Source organism: Epinephelus moara, chromosome 5 (assembly GCF_006386435.1).
Source record: "Epinephelus moara isolate mb chromosome 5, YSFRI_EMoa_1.0, whole genome shotgun sequence".
Classification (NCBI taxonomy): domain Eukaryota; kingdom Metazoa; phylum Chordata; class Actinopteri; order Perciformes; family Serranidae; genus Epinephelus; species Epinephelus moara.
The window spans coordinates 33,248,442-33,266,574 of record NC_065510.1 but is presented as its reverse complement, the minus strand read 5'-3'; the positions used below and the strand labels follow the sequence as shown (position 1 = coordinate 33,266,574).

Sequence of the window (18,133 nt, the reverse complement as noted above, 5' to 3'; positions counted from 1 at the left end):
TACATGCCAAGAATTGCCTCACCTCCTTCCTCAGACCAGGTGAGCGTTACATGTATGAAGTTCAGACCATCCTGTCTAAACAGCCCAAAATATCAGCTGTGTTAAATGCCAAAGTATCTGAATGGGAACTTAAGAGGTGAATGCATTATGAGAATACTGATATTGTACCAGCTGAGATTTGCCTCCCCTTGTTATTTAAGCCTGATTGTGAGTGTGAGTTGTATGAAATTCACACTATTGAGCCAAAACAGCCCACAATAAAGCTGGCACACATTTTACATACATGTAACACTCACCTGGTCTGAGAAAGGAGGGGATGTGAATCTCATTTGGTACAAATTCTGTATTGCAGTATAAATGTTTTCACCTATTAAGTCACAAATACAAGTTACCTACACATAATTATATCCAAACAGTTCAAGAGGTTTTTCTCTTTTTTTTGAGAAATTTAATCAAAAACTAAAACTGTTACAATTCCTCCTGGTCTCCCCTTGATCCATTAAAGCTTGTATAAAAGGCAGCATGAGTTCACCAGTGTATCACAGGGCTTTCCACAAAAGATTGGTTGGCATTTTTAACTGATTAAGATATACACATACTATATACTGCTGTTTCCTGCCATACAAACGACAGTGACACAAACAGGACACAGTTGTGAATATAAGTCAATAAATCTGAGTCGGCCACTAGGTGGAGACCATCAGCCATCAATGGATGACTCTACATATACTCAGACATAACGCTTGACTGAGTTGCCTCATTGGAGACTATGAAGAGCAATGCTGTATTTTTATGAGATTTATCTTATGTTTTGGTGACTTTGAATTCTATTGTTTTGCCCCAGTGATCATTAGAAGTAGATAAATTGTATCTGTTCTTCAAAGATCTGGAGAAGCAATAGTCTGATGCACTTGGGCTGGAGCCTTTGGATGGACCTGATGCATTGAGTGAAAAGGAACTGAAGGGAGGGAATCTGCCTGGGTATAAAAGATTTATATCACCTAATCCGTGTAAAGGCTTCCAGACGGGTGAAGGAGAGAGGTTTGTTTCCACTGGTGGACCACATCAGAGCAAACAAGAGTAACTATTGGGCGGTCTGATTCTTTTCACAGTATCGGTTCCCTCAAGTTGATTTATGTAACTGTTACATGTACATGCATGTTTGACAGCTAATTATAACTACCCCACATTTGTTATTTTTCCTTCCTTACAAAAAGATATATGGATACTTGTGGTTGTTTGTGCTTCCCTCACTGGTTTGAAGTGGTCAGGACCTTGTTACAAAAAATTATTGTCACGAATTTCAGTGCAAAGTTTAAATCAAATAATGGCAGTTTCGACCGGCCACTGTCAATCATATCTAATCAAACCACACCCGGGCAGTGCTGATGAAACAGATCAGCCAAACTTTGGTGTTAAACTCCTTGTAAATATTAAAAATGTTTTGTCCTCTCCGATCTTTAGATTCTTTAGTCCATAATATTGAATGTTAAAGAGCAGTGTTATAGGCAAATAATGGCCTATGGGCCCCAACCCTGACAAAAGTCTTCAATTAAAGTACCCACTGTGTAGCACTAACAATGTTTTTCTGTTATTTTATTGGCTGCTATTGGTATAACCACAGACTCCCCATTTCCTATGATTATAAGGAAGATGTAACAAAAGAAATGACATTTCCCCAATTTCCATCAACCCACAACCAAAAACACAACCCAGTTTACATTTCACACAATACTCATGATTCTGTTAACAAAAGCATCTTGTTTAAATTATTTGTACTTTAACAGTGTGGTATCAATACTCTGACAAACCAAAGTTGACATCATGTAAATATATTATTGTTAAATTCTAAAAATCTTCTGTTTCTCTTCTTTGAAGGTATAAAACAAATTCATATCATGTGAGAGAGATTTTCATAAATATATGGTTGTTCAGGTAAAGGTAGATATTATTTAATATTTACGCTGTTATTATAAATTCCTAAAAAGTGAATCCACTTGCAGTTGTATGATCTGTTGACCTACTATACAATGAAAGAACCTCCCCCTCACTGCATAAAAACAGTATCTGGTATAAAAAACAACATCCCAGGAGGAATTTTAAGACATATTCACATGTTTTTGTTTAAACCTACTGTGAGAAAGAACAAAACCTTTGGCAGTAAACCACAATTAGAAGAAGCATCACAGATTACAGTGTGCTACGTCTCACACATCCACAGTTAACAACACATTTCAAACAGAGAATGTAGATGAGCAGAGACAAGTGTTCAACAATTGGGGTAATATCTACCTGTAAATATATACATATAATTCTCACATAACTCTCAATGTCCTGTAAATAACATGTACAAGCTGCAAACCAGTGAACTTCATTTGGCATCCATGATTTACATCCTGACAAAGCCTTCCATGATCGTTGTTTAAGTAAAAAATGTATCAGTGACAGATGGCCAATAAATATCCTCATATAAATACATAGTCATGTCACATTATCAAACTTTATGAGTTACTGAGGATCACCTGAAAGCTCTGTTAAACAACTGGATGGTGCATAGTTGATTGTGAGACAGTGAGGGCTGCAAAGGATACATCATACAACAGCTACTCCCCAAGCAGCATGAACCAGCCCCTGCACAGAGGCATAGCCTGCTTTTAAAGTTTTTGGAGTTACCTTCGCATATCTGTCAATACAATGTAGGCTAAGGCTGAAGCCAGCATCCAGTTAGCTTAGCATAAAGACTGGCTCTGTTCAAAGGCAACAGTTTCCTACCAGAACTCTAAGCTCACTAATTAATATGTTATATTTCAATGTATAAAATGTAAAAAAACAAAACAAAAACATGTAAAATTTGAGGTTTCCTGAATCTCCTTTGGTTAGTGATTTCCTGTATCTCACGAAAGACTGCTTGACAATCCCAAGACATGGGGCATGAGGTTGTATGTCTTAAGTGTGATCATCCAGCAATGGTTATTTGTAATATACAAACCCAACATTGCTTGGAGCTGCTTTTCACCCATTTCTGTTTCTTTTGTGCTCACCCAACATTCACGAATTAAAAAACTAGATAAAACTGTGGTTAGTTAAGTCCATGCATGGCCAACGCATTCTTAAACCAACTCGTCAAATATCGTCACTTTGTCAGTTGCCTTCATGTCTGAATATGATGCACCAGTTGTTGACGTTCCGGGATGGTGTGTCACTTTATGCTTGTTAACAGACTTCTGTTTTCACATGAAATGTACAGTTTCTGCTCGTTAGACGCATAAGGTCTTTTTCAAAATACACATACGTCGGTAAAGCACCTTGTTTTTATGTTTATTTCCTTGTGTAACAAAATCACATGGTTAAGTTTAGAAAAAAAACATCATGGTTTGCCCCACCATTCACATGGGAAGCAAAGAGTGGACTCCCGTGTGAAAGTCCAGGGTTGGTTGAACCCAGCCACCTCCCCTGCCCCCACCCTATTGGGACTTTCCAGCTCCTTATATCTCATTGTTGCTGGCAGCGTTTCAAACCGACGTTGTATCACACCACTGCAAAGAGTACTTTTTTGCATCGGTGCCTGGCGTCAAAATCACTGACAAAGCGGCAATATTTGACAAGTGCGGAATGAGAATGGGCTGGCATGGACTGCTGAAGGAAACATTTAGCTTGGTAAGAACACAGATGTATGAAAACTCAGCTTGTGATTGAATCCGACTCCCCCCAACAAATTCACATCTAGCCGCACTATTTAGGGCACACATACGACAAGAGAACACCAATCATGTCCTTAATAATGGGACGTAGTGGGTGGAGGTTGTGCGGCAGTTGGTGGGCCATGACCATCTCCCAGGCATAGACCCAATGCACATTCATTCCTTTGAACATGGTTCTGAGCACTTTGTCAATCTGCAGCGTGTACCAGTCACTGTTGGTTAGCGCATAAAAAAGTGTCAGAGCTTTAGGGTTCCCAGTCCGGATGATGACCTTCGTGGCTGGAGCCCTGTTCAGTAGCCGCACCACTGCCCTGCGGACACTCTGCATCCGCCGGATGTAGACCTCAATGGGGAAAGTGCCAAAGTGAGCCCAGATGCCAATAACTACGACAGTGTTAGGGCCTCCGATTAAGCCATCTATTTCACTGGCAGCGAAACGCACCTCGTTGGATGAGACAGAGTTAATACGGATAGGAACCCCATGGAAGCGGGACATCACCAAGATTTTGTTTACATGGTCTACGGACATGTGAGGTCCAGCTTTCCCAGGATTGTACAGGGCAATCTCCTTAAGATCTAAAATGTTTAAAGAGAGAAAAGATAATGAACTGCAGTGTGAACAAAATCAAAACCGTTGCCAGGAATCTCTGTGGATCAGCTCACCTGGTATCACTGACGTGATGAATTCAAACCACTGCCTGACGGTAGAGTCTCCAAAGATGTGGACCTCCTTGCTTCTCAGACACTGAATGGTGGCAGGGGTGTCAAATTGGCGAACTGCTGTGCCATCTAGTGCTCGCCACACACCCTGGTGGTAATAGCCAAAGAGTCCAGATGTCTCAATGCTGCTCTTCACCTGTGGCTGACCTGAGAGGAAGTTAAAGGAATAGGGTGAGTTTATTTTCTACTTCTGTTATTGTCGATAAAGCCCACAAAAAGACAAAAACTAAGGTCTCTTCCTGTTTGTTGCAGTCAGTCTCAAGTCAAGTTGTTATTATGAGGACCTAAAACTTTTTGTGTCATGATACAGTTTTGTTTATTACAGGCTTAGTAATTTCTATTTTTTTTATTATTATTTATTAAACACTACTTGAATAGGAGTATATAGTAAATTTGGGATTATTTTCAACAGCGGATTAATACAGATTTGGTGTATTAATAATTAGCAGGACAGTGCATATGTAATTATAAAGAAATAAACTATGCTGCCCATTTAAATTTTGATAAAAGGACACGCTCTTCAGTGCAACAGTGCAGCTCATTAGTTTTGAACGACAATGAAGCTTTGTGGCACTGAGGAATAAGACATATCAAGCTTTGTTCAAACAGGCAAAACTTGTTGGTGGGATCAATTCATTGTTGGTTTTGGTCTTTTAATTGGATTTGTTGACAATAGGAAACCTATAAGTAAACACTGTCCATACTGTTGGACCAAACCAAGTATTTATGGTCCTAAATGGTGTAAAACTTGTGTAGTTTCAAAACCTTATTGGACTTTATATACATCAACCTCATCATACCTCACCAGATGTGACTTTAGAAAACTGGTCTTTAAAACTTGAAGAAACAATGATGATGCCAACACCAGCATGAGAGCACCTGTTTCAACTGCTCAATGTGGCTTGTGTACCTGCTGTCTGCTAAAATTATTAGAAAAGCTAATTTTCAAAAGCACAAAAGTGGCACTTTTTTCTGAGAAACAAAGTGTGAGCATTTTTAGCTCAAATCAAGTGACCAGCTGTCATCCCTTAAATAAGGAGAAGCTGCAGCTGGCAGCTTCTCCTTATTTAAGGGATGACAGCTGGTATAAAGAGATTTTATGAACATGGGCTGTGACAGATACACTGCTAACAGCCAGTGCTAAGTTTATGAACTTTGCTCCATGCTCCCATCGCTCTTCTAAAAGTGGGCTGGATAAATCTCTTTTCAGAGGAATGTTACCCTGAGGAAAGTGGTAAGTTGTTTGCAAATGTTGTGTTTTTTTCCTGCCTGCTTTACTTTTATTTTTGTTTGCAGCACATTCAGTTTTGAATTATTATTATTATAGATAATAATGGCAGTAGAAAAAAAAGCTTTACCCTCCTCTTTTGGAAACACGTCAATAGTGAAAGGTCCTGTAGCCTTAATGTTGACTTTCATGTTGATATCACTGAAGAAGAACACACACAGTAAAATATCTCGTACGCACAACATAACATCATCAACATAAGTACAAGAAGGGACAAAAAGCTGAAATCATTTCATTAAAAAACTAGAGAGATCAAGCACTAAAATGAGAAAGGTTTGAAGGTTTATTCAACATTACGCTAAACTTAGTTGCTAAGTCTCCATTTTGTGAATTTAAGCTGCACTAATTAATATTCTCATATAAACAATGGATCCAATGACTATGTGTAATGGGCAAGGTTAACCCACATTACCCACATTATCACCTGACACTGGCTGTTCTCATGCACTATTTATACGTATATCTATGAAAAATAATGCACCGAAATTCATATTTATGCCACGTAATCATGAGCCAGTAATTTGTGTATAACCCATGATTTGGTACAGCTATGATCATATGACCAGTGCGCTGATGGTAGTAAAGAAGGAAGCAGTCCATGGCAGGAGGCAGGTTGAGGTGGGTACCTTAACTTGCCTAAACCTGACCTCAGTAACTTGATGTCATATGTTAAATATGTAACTTTACAGTACGTAATGTCATTCTTGGGGTGCTAACTCATTAGATATCATATGGACTGTTGTATGGGGATACATTGTGTAACTTCAGAGTTCACCTGAACTCTGAAGTTACGTTATTGCATTTTCAGCTCATTGTTTTGACAAAGTTGGCAACTAGCTGGTGAACTCAGTGAAGCATTTAGCAACTAAGACAGATATTTCTCTCCAGTGTGGTGAAGACCAAACAAGAGCTAAAAGGACAGTGAATATTGGTCTTACATCTGCTGATTAACACAATTACAAATGAATGCTTATGTTGCATCATGTCTACTGGATATAAATAGGCCACTGTTTGCTAACATTTTAGCCCTATCAACTTTATAAGGTTGCAAAGAATAATAAATGTGCATCTTAAAGTTCCTGAAAAGACCACACCCCAAATAAAATGTAGCTATGAAATACAACAAAACATGAATGAATCACAGCAAAAACCATCCACTAGTATGATCTGAACTGATAAGTTTGATTTGTATTATCTTTCAAACTTTAAACATCTGTACAGTCTTAACAGCCTGTCTTTACAAACTTCTGAAACATCCTAACAAGGAAATACATAGGTAACACTTGATGTATATTAGAAAAGTACAGTAAAGGACAGTCCTGTCCCTCTGTCCCCTCACCTTTGAAAAAGCGTCTCCTCCCCTGCCTTGATGTCTTGTACGAATCTTTCCGTGCCGTGAGTCATCCTGGTATCACAGTTTAGGCTCTTTGGCTTGTAGCAGAACCAAGGCTCACCTGTACGGGGGTCAGTGAAGTTGCACAGTGGATACTGGGGTTGACGTAGGCAGACGTTACAGGTGGTAGTTTCAGAGACTGAACCTGCGCGGAAAGTGCTTTGGAAGCGCATCCTGTCAGGTTGTTCGACGTTCAGCCTAGTCAGCACTGTGATAGCCTCACTAGAGTGAACCAGCATCACCTGATTGGATAGAGAACTACAGTTTTCATCAAGTCCAATCATGTTCAGTTATATTAATAAAGACAAAGTGAATACTTAAAGCTCCATAGTTTGACACATTTATATTGATTTCTGTCTTCGTAAACCAGATTGATCATCAGACGACAGGCACAGCAGATCTGTCAAACTTTGGATTTTCCCTCTTATTGAAGAGGTGTGCATGTGGCTGTGGTTAGGCCTATACTCTGCATTTCAAGTGTTTGTAGCCTTTCAAAATCAAAAACACAAGTGGGAAAGTGCAACTAATCAGTTTATTAAGGGAAGTAGTTCTGTTTGTCTGCTCTAATTTAATCTGCAAATTGTAGCATTAACAGCTAACAGCTCACTACCTCCAGTAGCAACCTAGACTGACCTCCAACGCCAAGGAGTTGCTAACAAGTTGCTAAATGAAACCACAGAGTGTCATCACGCCAAAAACATCTTTACACCCTTGTCGTAGTAGTGGTGCAACTGTGCAACATGCTGGTGTAGTTCATTTATCGAGCATTAGCTTTTTATTTCTGGCATTGCACCTATGCTTCAAAAATCATAAAATGGTGTTCATTTGTGGAGATTATCTTGCTGAACAAATGTGTAAGTATCATGAACTTTTGTTTGCCACAGTGCTTTTTTAAACAAAAATCCAAAATCCAATTGAAAAATCCCATTGGCTTTTTGTAGAGGGAACCAGGGCAATGTTAATGTCTCTGTTGGCCTACAGAAAAACGTCATCCCTACAGCACTCACTACTGCATGTATGCTGTGCAAGAAGTGAAAGCAACAGGCGTAGCAACAGTGACTAGGGGTGGGGCTTAGTGAACAATCAGCTAGAAGGTACATAAAAAACACCTACAGTAATCACATGTATCATGACAGTTTTTAGCATTACCTCAACCTGTGCTCTTCCTTCCCAGAGTAAAGACAACACAGCAGAATAGCTGCCATTGAGGTGATCCACGACTTGCCCAGCCACACCTGCAGCAAGATTCGGGTTGTTCAGGCGGGCGAGTAAGAAGTCCCCACCGGACTTCTTTGGGCGGCCCTTGAAGTCAGAAATTTTGATCACGACCTCCAGCTGATCCCCTACACGCCACTGTCCTCCTCCCCTTCTTGGGAGAATGGTGAAGGTGCTGTGAGCTGGATCACTGGTCTCCTCCAGGCGAAAAGGATTTGGCAAAAGTGGAGTTTCAGGCCAAGCAATTAAGTCTATTAGGTGGCGTTCCTCCCGAGCATCCTCAGGAGGCAGTGGCTGGAATTTGCAGAGGCCGCGATTCATGTCCAGGGCAGTGGGAACACTTGGGTAGATGATGGTGGAGTTCACTTTATTCTGAAACTGGCAGAGGGTCAAGAGAAACATTGTGACAAAGATGCATCAAACAAATGCACTGAAAGCAAAATAACTAAATAAACCAAAAGATCCAAAATGGAAGAATATTTTTCCCATGCCAAAGCACAAAATGATTTTGGGGAGTTGATAAGAACAGTTAATGTGTCTGATGCAGGAATTTCTGTCTGTCCCATTTGACATTGACATTGACCCACAGAAAAAATGCACAAGACAAGAACATAAAATGGTAACTCGAGTATTTTTTGCAACCTCTTTTCCAGTGTTTTTGAGCCTAAGTAATTACTGCAGACAAACAGTTTTGGAATTTGTACAGTATTGAGCAAGAGTGCTGCAGCCACTGCGTACTTCCTGTTTAACTGTTAACATTGTTAAACAGTGAATGGAGGCAGGGGCATGGCCATCTTTATAGAAGTGAGGGCGACGGATTGTCAGGAGGAAGACAATTTTTTTTAACGATTTATTGAAATATTCTCTCTCATTCATTCATGCTTCTACTTAGCAGCTAAGGAACCAAACCAAATACTTCTACTCTATTCTAATACCTCTCCCCAACTGTGAAGCCTAATGGTTGTCAGTGCTGCTGTAGTCTGAGTTGGCGGAAGTTCGCTGCATAGATCAGCCTCTCATTGGGCGGAACGAGCCACCCGCTGAAGTCCCACCCTACCACCTCCGGTTGTGTATCCTCCTTTACTAACTTCTGTGGTGTTTGATCTTGCGGGGATGTAGCCATTTTTCTGCCATGGTGCGCGTCCTGTAGGCGATATTTTTGTGGGCGTGTTACACCAAAACCTGTTTCCCCCCGGCAATATTTCTGCAAGCGCACCATTGCTGTGGCACCGCCCAGAACGATTGTGATTGGTTGAAAGAAATACAAGCAGCCGGGGCGTTTTTTTCTCCAATCTTAAAGTGAGAGTTGGCCCAGCGAAAAGAAAGGTCTGGTGAGCGAGACTAGTGCTGCTGCTGCTGCAGCTGCTGCTGCTGCCTGCTCCCTGTTTCTATTGCAGTAACACAGAGTAAAAGGAAAAAATATGTGCAAAGAAATTTTAAATATAGAGAGGTAATAAAAAGAGCAGTTTTGATATAGCTGTGGAAATTAATTTCAAAGTCATTCTTATCCTATAAATATTTCTTTCACCAATCAATATCTCTCCTCACCTGTGAAGCCTCTTGACTGTCAGTAGTGTTGCTGCCTGCTCCCTGTTGTGATCCCTCAGAGCTGCCTTGTGCCTCTTTCTATTGCAATAATACAGATTAAGAAATATATATAAATATATATGTGTGCAAAGAAATTTTAGATTTAGAGTAGAACTTAAAAACAGTAATCCTGATATAGCTGTGGGAATTAATTTACATGTCACTCAGCTTTTCTTCAGCCACTTAATATTTCTCCTCGCCTGTGTCTGTGAAGCCCCTTGACTGTCAGTGGTGCTGCTGCTTGCTCCCTGTCATAATCCCTCAAAGCTGCCTTGTTGTCCCTCTTTCTATCACAGTGATTTTGACTAAAAAATATGTGCAAATAAATAGTGATTACAAATTAGGGAGAGTGGGTCTATTACTAGCATGAAGCCATCTAGTGAGCCACAACTGTTCGAGGTAACAATTAGCTAGTAAAGTATGCGTTTTAACTTAGCTAAAGTGAAATAAACTCCTCCAGTGTATTTTGACATTTTTATATTTCATATTTTTCTGAGTCATGTCCTGACAATGTTGATTAACAACACTGTTCACCATTTTTTTTGACAAATTACTTAAGTTTATGCTCATAGTTAAAAAAAAAAAGAAGGTTGTTGATGAAAAAGGAAGATGGCGTATGACTATAGCAGAATCTGCAAGTCATACGTCATCCTCCAAGCTTGCACAGGGGCACTGTCATAAACACCATAAAAATCATAGTAAGCTAACCAGTCAACTTATCTTGTATTTAATCATAATTGTAGCATGATAGCCTTACGTATATCTCTCTCTGTAGTTGTCCTCCACCTTAGCTTTAATGTGTTTTTAATTTCATAATGGCAATTGTAGCCTATGTGCAGTGAACGGCTGCAATCAACACAGTAAATTACACCAAATCCCACTGGCATAAATATCACAACACATATGTCTATGGTGTCTCTCAGTTGCTGTCTTCTTTTACCATCTCTTGGCCACAGCGCACCACAGGATGGACAGACATATTACAGAGGTTCAACGTCTGAAATGAAGTTTCGGGACTAATGTTGAAAGTTTTCACCGCCCACCAGCATTTGCCTTTAACTGGTCCGCATAGGCGTTTCTAGCCCATTTTTGGGGGTGCTGAAGCACCCCTAAATTGAATCCCAGCACCCCTAAAATTTGAGAGTTTTTTTTTTTTTTACTGTATGTCCCTTTTTAACAAGCTAGAAAAGTGTCAAAACCATATAGTACTTGGTTGCAATGTAATATTTTAACAACAAAAATACAGCAGCACAACCCCCTTGCAAAAATGGTTTGATCCACCCCATCCCTCCCACCCTTCCCCCACTCGGGCTCTGAGTGCTCTATCTGCACAGAGCAATGCGCTGCCTTTTAGAGTGGGTGATATGCAGTAGTGGTGTAAGTACCTGGCTTAAACCAGGATATGTGGCACATTTCTTAACTTCTACCACTCAATACCAACACATTATTATCATTACCAGTCCTCATTTCTGCTGCATTTAATCGTAGGTCACTGTTTATGTTGTTAGGTAGGAGTTAGCTGACGTTTTTTCTAGCTAGGAAACGTTACAGGTGGTCAGTACCACTGTCCTCTGTTTGAATTGGAATGAGAGAAGCTAGCTGTTGTGTCATGTGCATGTGTTAATATTAAAGCCAAGGTGCTACTGACTAGCTAACTGACTGGATGCCCATTAACATTATAACTCCTATTGTGTGTATTTATTATTATTATTTTGTAGATTTCAAGCACTTTTCTTTTTTGAAGTGTATTTTTATTTATGTATTTGTATTATATAATACAGACAAGAAGGAAAAAGGCAGAGACAAACATTGAAAAAGTCAATTACTGTTAATGTGTTAATGTTACATGTTGTGCATTGCATTTCAAATAAAAGTCCAAAAAATAAGTCCAAGGTCCATTTTTGGTATTTTTGGTACTCACTATAGGGGGCTGGTTTACTCCAGAAACATACATACTGTTTATGTGTATGTTGAGGAGCTGCTGTATCAAAATGAGTTGTCTTCCCCCAGAAATTAGGGTTACGATATGTTTCTTTTATGATTCCAATCCATTCCTCTTTTGCTGTGGCTCAGCATTTAAATAACCTTTATCAGATTTGATGGTTTAGTCACAGACCTTCCCAAAAAGTGTTGTGCTTTACTTTCACAAATGTGGGAATGAAATTGAGTTAAAATGTACAAAACAGTAAAATTTATCTTGCCTGGCCAGGCAGCTCTCTGGGTGCTCAGCACCCCTAAACCTCTGATCCTAGAATTGCCCCTGCTGGTCCGGATACTGGCAAGTGCACAACTGTCAGTCAAAAAGTTAAAAAGTCCCTTTAGAAAAACAAAAAGAATCACAGTGCTGCCCAGGGTGGTATTGGTGCTGAACTGGGGCGATAGTGGCTCATGCTGATATACAGTATCACTGACAGTGTCACTTATACACAAAAACACGGGAGAATAGGGTCCAGGTTGAAAAAAAAGAAGTTACCCTTTAATATTAAATTCAAATTCCAAGATTTTTTGGTGTGCATTACCAGGTCTTGTTTGGACTAAAATACATGCTTTAGGATAGCTCATGTTCGCTTGTTTCACGTCTGATGATTTGACACATTCTTACTCCCATCTCGTGAAATACTGAGGTTTGGTCAGTGGCCCTTCACGTCAAACTATGACACTCCACACCCCTCTGGTATCAGTTTTGGACACTCAGGGACAGCCTGTCGATTTACGCTGGTTACATGCATTGTCTTTTTAAAATTTACCATAATATAACTATAATAAACTCAGAACGTCGACAAAAAAAACTTCTGTTTTAGGTTTACTTCCTTCGATTTAAGCAACATGGCTAGGTTCAGGCAACAAAAGCTTGTCATTGGATTTAGAAAAAAACCCAATGTTTGGCTTAAAATGGATATGGTTCTTACGAACGTAATGTTATGTCACGTGACATATATCATTAGCGTAGTATGCTATACTGCTAGCACAATTCGTTCTTTAATAACTCATTGGACTTTTGGTTTCACATGGGAATAAGAAGAGCAGTCTCCCAGGTATAAAAGTCGAGAGCACCTATTATATGCAGACATTCTTGCTCTTTATACTATCGCAGTTACTCGGAGCATTAAAAAAATCTGGCTGCTGAGTGTGTCTCATACCACTGCTAAAGGGTCAGTGTGTCGGTGTCAGACACCAAAGGTCACTGACCAAGCATCAGTATTTGAGTTGGGAGTGACACGACGATAGAGGATTTTTTTTTATGGCTGAAAGACACATTGAATTTTGATGCATACACATTGAATTGAAACACACTAGAGGTACAAAACATCAGGGACTCCAAGCATTTTCACAAACTTCACTGATGCATATTTGCAGTGAATAACATTGCTGTTGCTGGGCCACATTGAAACATACATTTAAAACCATATCCTTAAATGTGACTAACATAAATCATTTCAAATAAGGTCTACCCTTCAAGCGATCCCACCAAAACCAAGTTCTCACCTGCAGGATCTCCATGTTATGTAGCACAAAGACTACGACAGCCACTGCCAGAAAGAGGAAAATGGCGCTGTACTCCCGTCTTGCACAAGCTACGAGCGTCATGTTAGTCTTCAGTGCAGCACTGTGACCACTTCCTCAGGTCCTGGATCAAAAACTAAAAACAAAGAAAACAAAGGGGTCTCTGACATCAAAGAATGCCAGAGAATATTACTATTATGACAAAGCTACATCCACTCACCCAGGAAATTCCTTTTAACCATTAAACATGATTATTCACACTGTGGTGACCCCATCATGTGCTCTTTACCATATAATGTAAATATTTTAATACATTTGGACACTCTTTTGGCAATCTGTAACCACACTCTGTAAAGTTACCCGAACAAATATCTGTTTTCACTCGCATTACACAGATCAGAGATGCTTGTGTTGTCCTGCTATTTTTTTTTTTTTTTACTAGTGTTCAAATTACTGCAAGTGATGTTATCATCAAAACTGAATTTCTAATGGTGTCTGGTTCTCCACACACAAATCCCTTTACTTTTTTAACGGCACTAGCAGTGTGGGTCTGCCACTTTGGTTCAGACTGAGATGTCACAGCAAATAGTGGATGGACTGTCATGAAACGTGGTATGGCGCCCAGAGGACAAAGTCTCATGATGTCACTGATCCCATGACTTCTCTGTAGCACAGGCCAACATTAAGTGAAATATCTCAATATCTACTGGCATGCACCAGAATACAATCTTTACCATTATGTAAAAAATAAACATGAAATGTGAGACTGTTTTTTATTAGTGGATAATGATTCATAATATACCCTTTCTAACTATATTTCCATACAATATGAGCATCAAAAAAATCTTATATTTACCATATGATATACCATAAGTGTGTACCTTATAAATGCCCATTTATAAATACAGTTACATTGGTGTCTCCATTAAGTTCATACAGAAATCTAAATGATTTTTTGCAAACAGAAATAAAGTGGTTGAGCAGACATTTAACAATATACATACAGCATAAAATAAAGTACAATTACTGTAAGGCGCACTGCCTTGTTAGGGTCTTTGAACTCCAGCTCTCCGTGAGCCGCTGTTCCTAAACCTAATTCTGTTTTATAAATCTCAACCATATGGAACTAGGCGTGCATGCACAAGCTTCAAATCTGCTTCTACAAGTAGCCAGAGGGATGTAGAAACAACCTTTAACGTCTTTGCATATGGAAATTGCAGCTGCTCGCTCCACTATATTACCTGTCAGTTTGCAGCATCTTGACCGCTAAGCTGACAGATATGAAAGATGTGCTCTCACTTGTGGAAATTAGCTTTTATTTTGTATCGTCACAGCCGGGTGTCAATAAAGTTTTCCTTCCTTGTAACAGTGGACAGTACTACTTGTAGTAACAGTACTACTGATCGAGTAGGTATAGCTGTGTCTGGAGCAGCTACGTCACCCACCCACCAGCTACATGACCTATGTCAGTCCAGGATCAGCCCCCTTCACCTCTTGGAATGAAAGTGAAAAACTTGTAGAAAATGCTGAGTTAGCTTTTAGGTAACTATGAAGTGTTGCGTTTAAAAAGAGGCCGTTAAGGTTAGGGTAGCTACTTGAAATAGGTACATCTTGCTACTCATAATATGAATCAAGTCTTCATGTATAATGAATAAAGTAAATGAATGAAGTGCATTATTGCTGCGTTTGGCCTCACATTTATTTACTCAAATGCAGCGTTGGTTCCAAGCGGTTGCATTGGCGGGTTTGTCTTGTACTTATGGTGGGTGCAGGGGTATCAAACATATGGCCTGGGGGCCAGAACCAGCCCTCCAGAGGGTCCAATCTGGCCCTCTAGATGACTTTGCACACCTAATGTTGATGCACATGTGACAGCTGAGAGGTTTCAGAAGCAATTTAAACAGTGAGCAGATACTTCATGTAAAACACTGCCTTAGAGGCTTTCCACTCTGACCAGAATACAGCTCTCTGAAATAACAATAAGTACTTTCTATGGTCATATTTAAAGATTTTGAACAGTGTGCAAACTATTGTCAACCAGCAGCTTCAGTTCAAAAGAATCTGTATCAGACTAATATCTTAAAACAGTATTATAGGAACCCTGCTGCTGAGGCACTGACAAAACTCCCGATTGTAAGGCAGGGGATGACTTAACGTGCTTCTTCAGTAGCTGGAAAAGTGGAAAAGTATGGAAAAAAGTCATGTGATGAAAGTAATTGGCAGACTGACTGAATATGAAAAATCTAAGACATACTGTTGAATTTGCACAATTTTTTTCTTTCTTCTTCGTTTGGTAAATGGATGAACATTTTCAGAGTGAAATAAAAATTTGAAGGGGTTGATATTTATAGGTTATAATGCAGTGGTTTCAGGGGTCATGTCCACTTGAGATCAAAGTGGCCCCTGAACTAAAATGAGTTTGATACCCCTGTCTTAAGGGCATGTTGTACAGGCTTTCCCACAGAATGAATGACGTGTTTTTTTGTAGGCAGACCCAGAGGCTGGCTTCACCCTGGTTCCCTCCTCAAAAGGCCAATGGGACTTTTCCCATTGAATTCTGGATAACTGCATAAAATAAGCTCTGTGGCAAACACAAGTTTATCATACTTACAAATTTTTCTCAGCAAGATAATCTTCACAAATTAACTCCACTTTTGTGATTTTTGAAGAGTAAATGTAGTGGCCAGAGGCAAAAAGCTAATATGCTATAAAGGAACTATGCTACGGTTGAATGACTTAACGTCACCACAACAACACAGCTGTAAAGCCATGTTTGGCATGATGGAGTTCTGTCTTATTTAACCACTTGTTAGATACAAGTAAAAGCTTCAAAATTCACAAGTGGGGTGTTTACTTTACTACTCTATATTATTTATTTTGTGTTAACTACAGACGTTATTTCAGGCATCTACACAAAAACCCATTCAGAAAGCCAAGCCGGGAGTGCTAAAACTCATTTTCAGGTATTTGGACTCATTCCTGCACCACTTTATATGGCTGCAGCTATACTGTCTCAAACTAATGCCCCACAGTGTGTATATTCCTCTGCAATTTCAGACTTTATTATATAAATGATGTTAGGGACAGTATATCAGCTCCTAGAAAATACAACTTATCTCTGTCTGTAAAAAGCATCTCCCTTTGGCACTGCAAGTAGCAAATGCTGAATGTGGACTGGATAAACTAGTTTGTCTGTTTCAGACAATCAGCCCACTGAATTCAAGACGAGGGAGCCGGGAGTGATAAAACTCGTTTTCAGGTATTAGGACTCATTCCTGCACCACTCTATATGGCTGCAGCTATACTGTCTCAAACTGACGCCCTGCAGTGTGTATATTCCTCTGCAATTAATTGTGGTCCGGCACTGGGTACGCATGCCAGAATTACTGTACATTTAGCCTCTGCTAACACACTAATTCATCACGTTTCTGCAAACCATCATGACGGTGAAATCTTAATCATCATTATTATTAAATGTTAGAGGGATGATCAATGATTCAGTAAATTTTCTGTGGACACTTTTTTTTTTTTTTTTTAATTTTCAGACTTTATTATATAAATGATGTTAGGGACAGTATATCAGCTCCTAGAAAATATAGCTTTGGAGTCTGTAAAAAGCATCTCCCTTTGGCATTGCAAGTAGCAAATGCTGAATGTGGACTGGATAAACTAGTTTGTCTGTTTCAGACAATCAGCCCATTGAATTCAAGACGAGGGAGCCGGGAGTGATAAAACATACATATATATATATATACATATATATATATAGCCTACCATACATATACAGGTAACACATGCACATAATCAAAGGAAAAACATCAATTATAACATTAAATGTGCTTCGACACACTTTAAATAACATACTAATGTAAATAAGTTCAAATAAATTGCGTACTGAATAGCAAGAGTAAGAAGAAAAATGCCACAAGCATAATGTTTGAGGTACTAGTACATTACTTGAGTGTCTCCATTTCATGTGATTTTATACTTCTGCTCCACTACATCTCAGAGGCAAATGCTCTACTTCTTTACTCGACAGTACAGATTCAGATTAATACAAAAACATCAATCATCAAATAAATTATGATGTATTACTACAGATAAAGTATTTAAAGTAGTTGCCATTAAAGTCATATGTATGCAATAATATAATACAATAATATTAGATAGCATTCTGAAATGGGCAAATAGGCCTATTCATAATGAGTATCTTTACTTTTGGTACTCGAAATACATTTTTACGTCAGTACTTTTAAACGTATACTTTTCTATAAACTGATCATATTTTTTAACTGCTTGTTAATCTTAAATGCCAAAGTATTGAGTAACTATTGTCAAGTAAACGTACTGGAGTACAGATCAGTATATTTCCCTCTGAAATGTAGTGGAGCAGGAGTGCAAAGTAGCATAAAATGGAAGTAGTAAAAGTAAAATACAGGTACCTCAAGGCTTTATTAGAATGGTGGTTAATGGCAACATTTAGCCTAATTTTCAGGATGAAATAAAACTTTAAATAAACTTTATGAAAGCATATTATGTGTCTTACCTCAGCAGAGATCAATCTGGAGAGAACACAGTGATGAAATCTTGCCTGTTTGCAGGGGGGTTTGTTCTCCTTGCTTGACTTTCAGGTAGTGAAGCTTCACTGATATTCAGTCAGGAAGACCCTATATGTTCTCAACCATTAACACATCTGTGTGTGTGTGTGTGTGTGTGTGTGTGTGT

General features: G+C 39.2%; 1 protein-coding gene across 3 annotated transcripts; it reads right to left on the bottom strand.

Annotated features, from left to right (window-relative positions):
* Positions 1-18,133, bottom strand: LOC126390708 (NXPE family member 3-like). Of its 3 annotated transcripts, none has more exons than XM_050045127.1 (8): positions 17,955-18,133; positions 13,391-13,571; positions 9,866-9,943; positions 8,252-8,695; positions 7,049-7,344; positions 5,780-5,850; positions 4,365-4,568; positions 1-4,277 (listed from the first exon to the last, which is right to left on the bottom strand). In XM_050045127.1, exons 2-8 carry the CDS (start codon positions 13,490-13,492, stop codon positions 3,733-3,735), a joined length of 1,740 nt encoding a protein of 579 aa, XP_049901084.1. In that variant the 5' UTR covers positions 13,493-13,571; positions 17,955-18,133; the 3' UTR covers positions 1-3,732. The 3 variants fall into 3 exon arrangements, with proteins under 3 accessions (XP_049901084.1, XP_049901085.1, XP_049901086.1); XM_050045128.1 differs by having other exon boundaries at positions 13,391-13,544; XM_050045129.1 differs by lacking the exon at positions 9,866-9,943.

Coding starts and splice junctions, on each gene's coding strand:
- LOC126390708 (XM_050045127.1), bottom strand. CDS start 13,492: ATGACGCTCGTAGCTTGTGCAAGACGGGAGTACAGCGCCATTTTCCTC. Junction 8,696..9,865: donor ACAGTCAAGAGGCTTCACAG/GTGAGGAGAGAT, acceptor ACCCTCTGCCAG/TTTCAGAATAAAGTGAACTC. Junction 4,569..5,779: donor CGTGTTTCCAAAAGAGGAGG/GTAAAGCTTTTT, acceptor ACTTCCTCTCAG/GTCAGCCACAGGTGAAGAGC.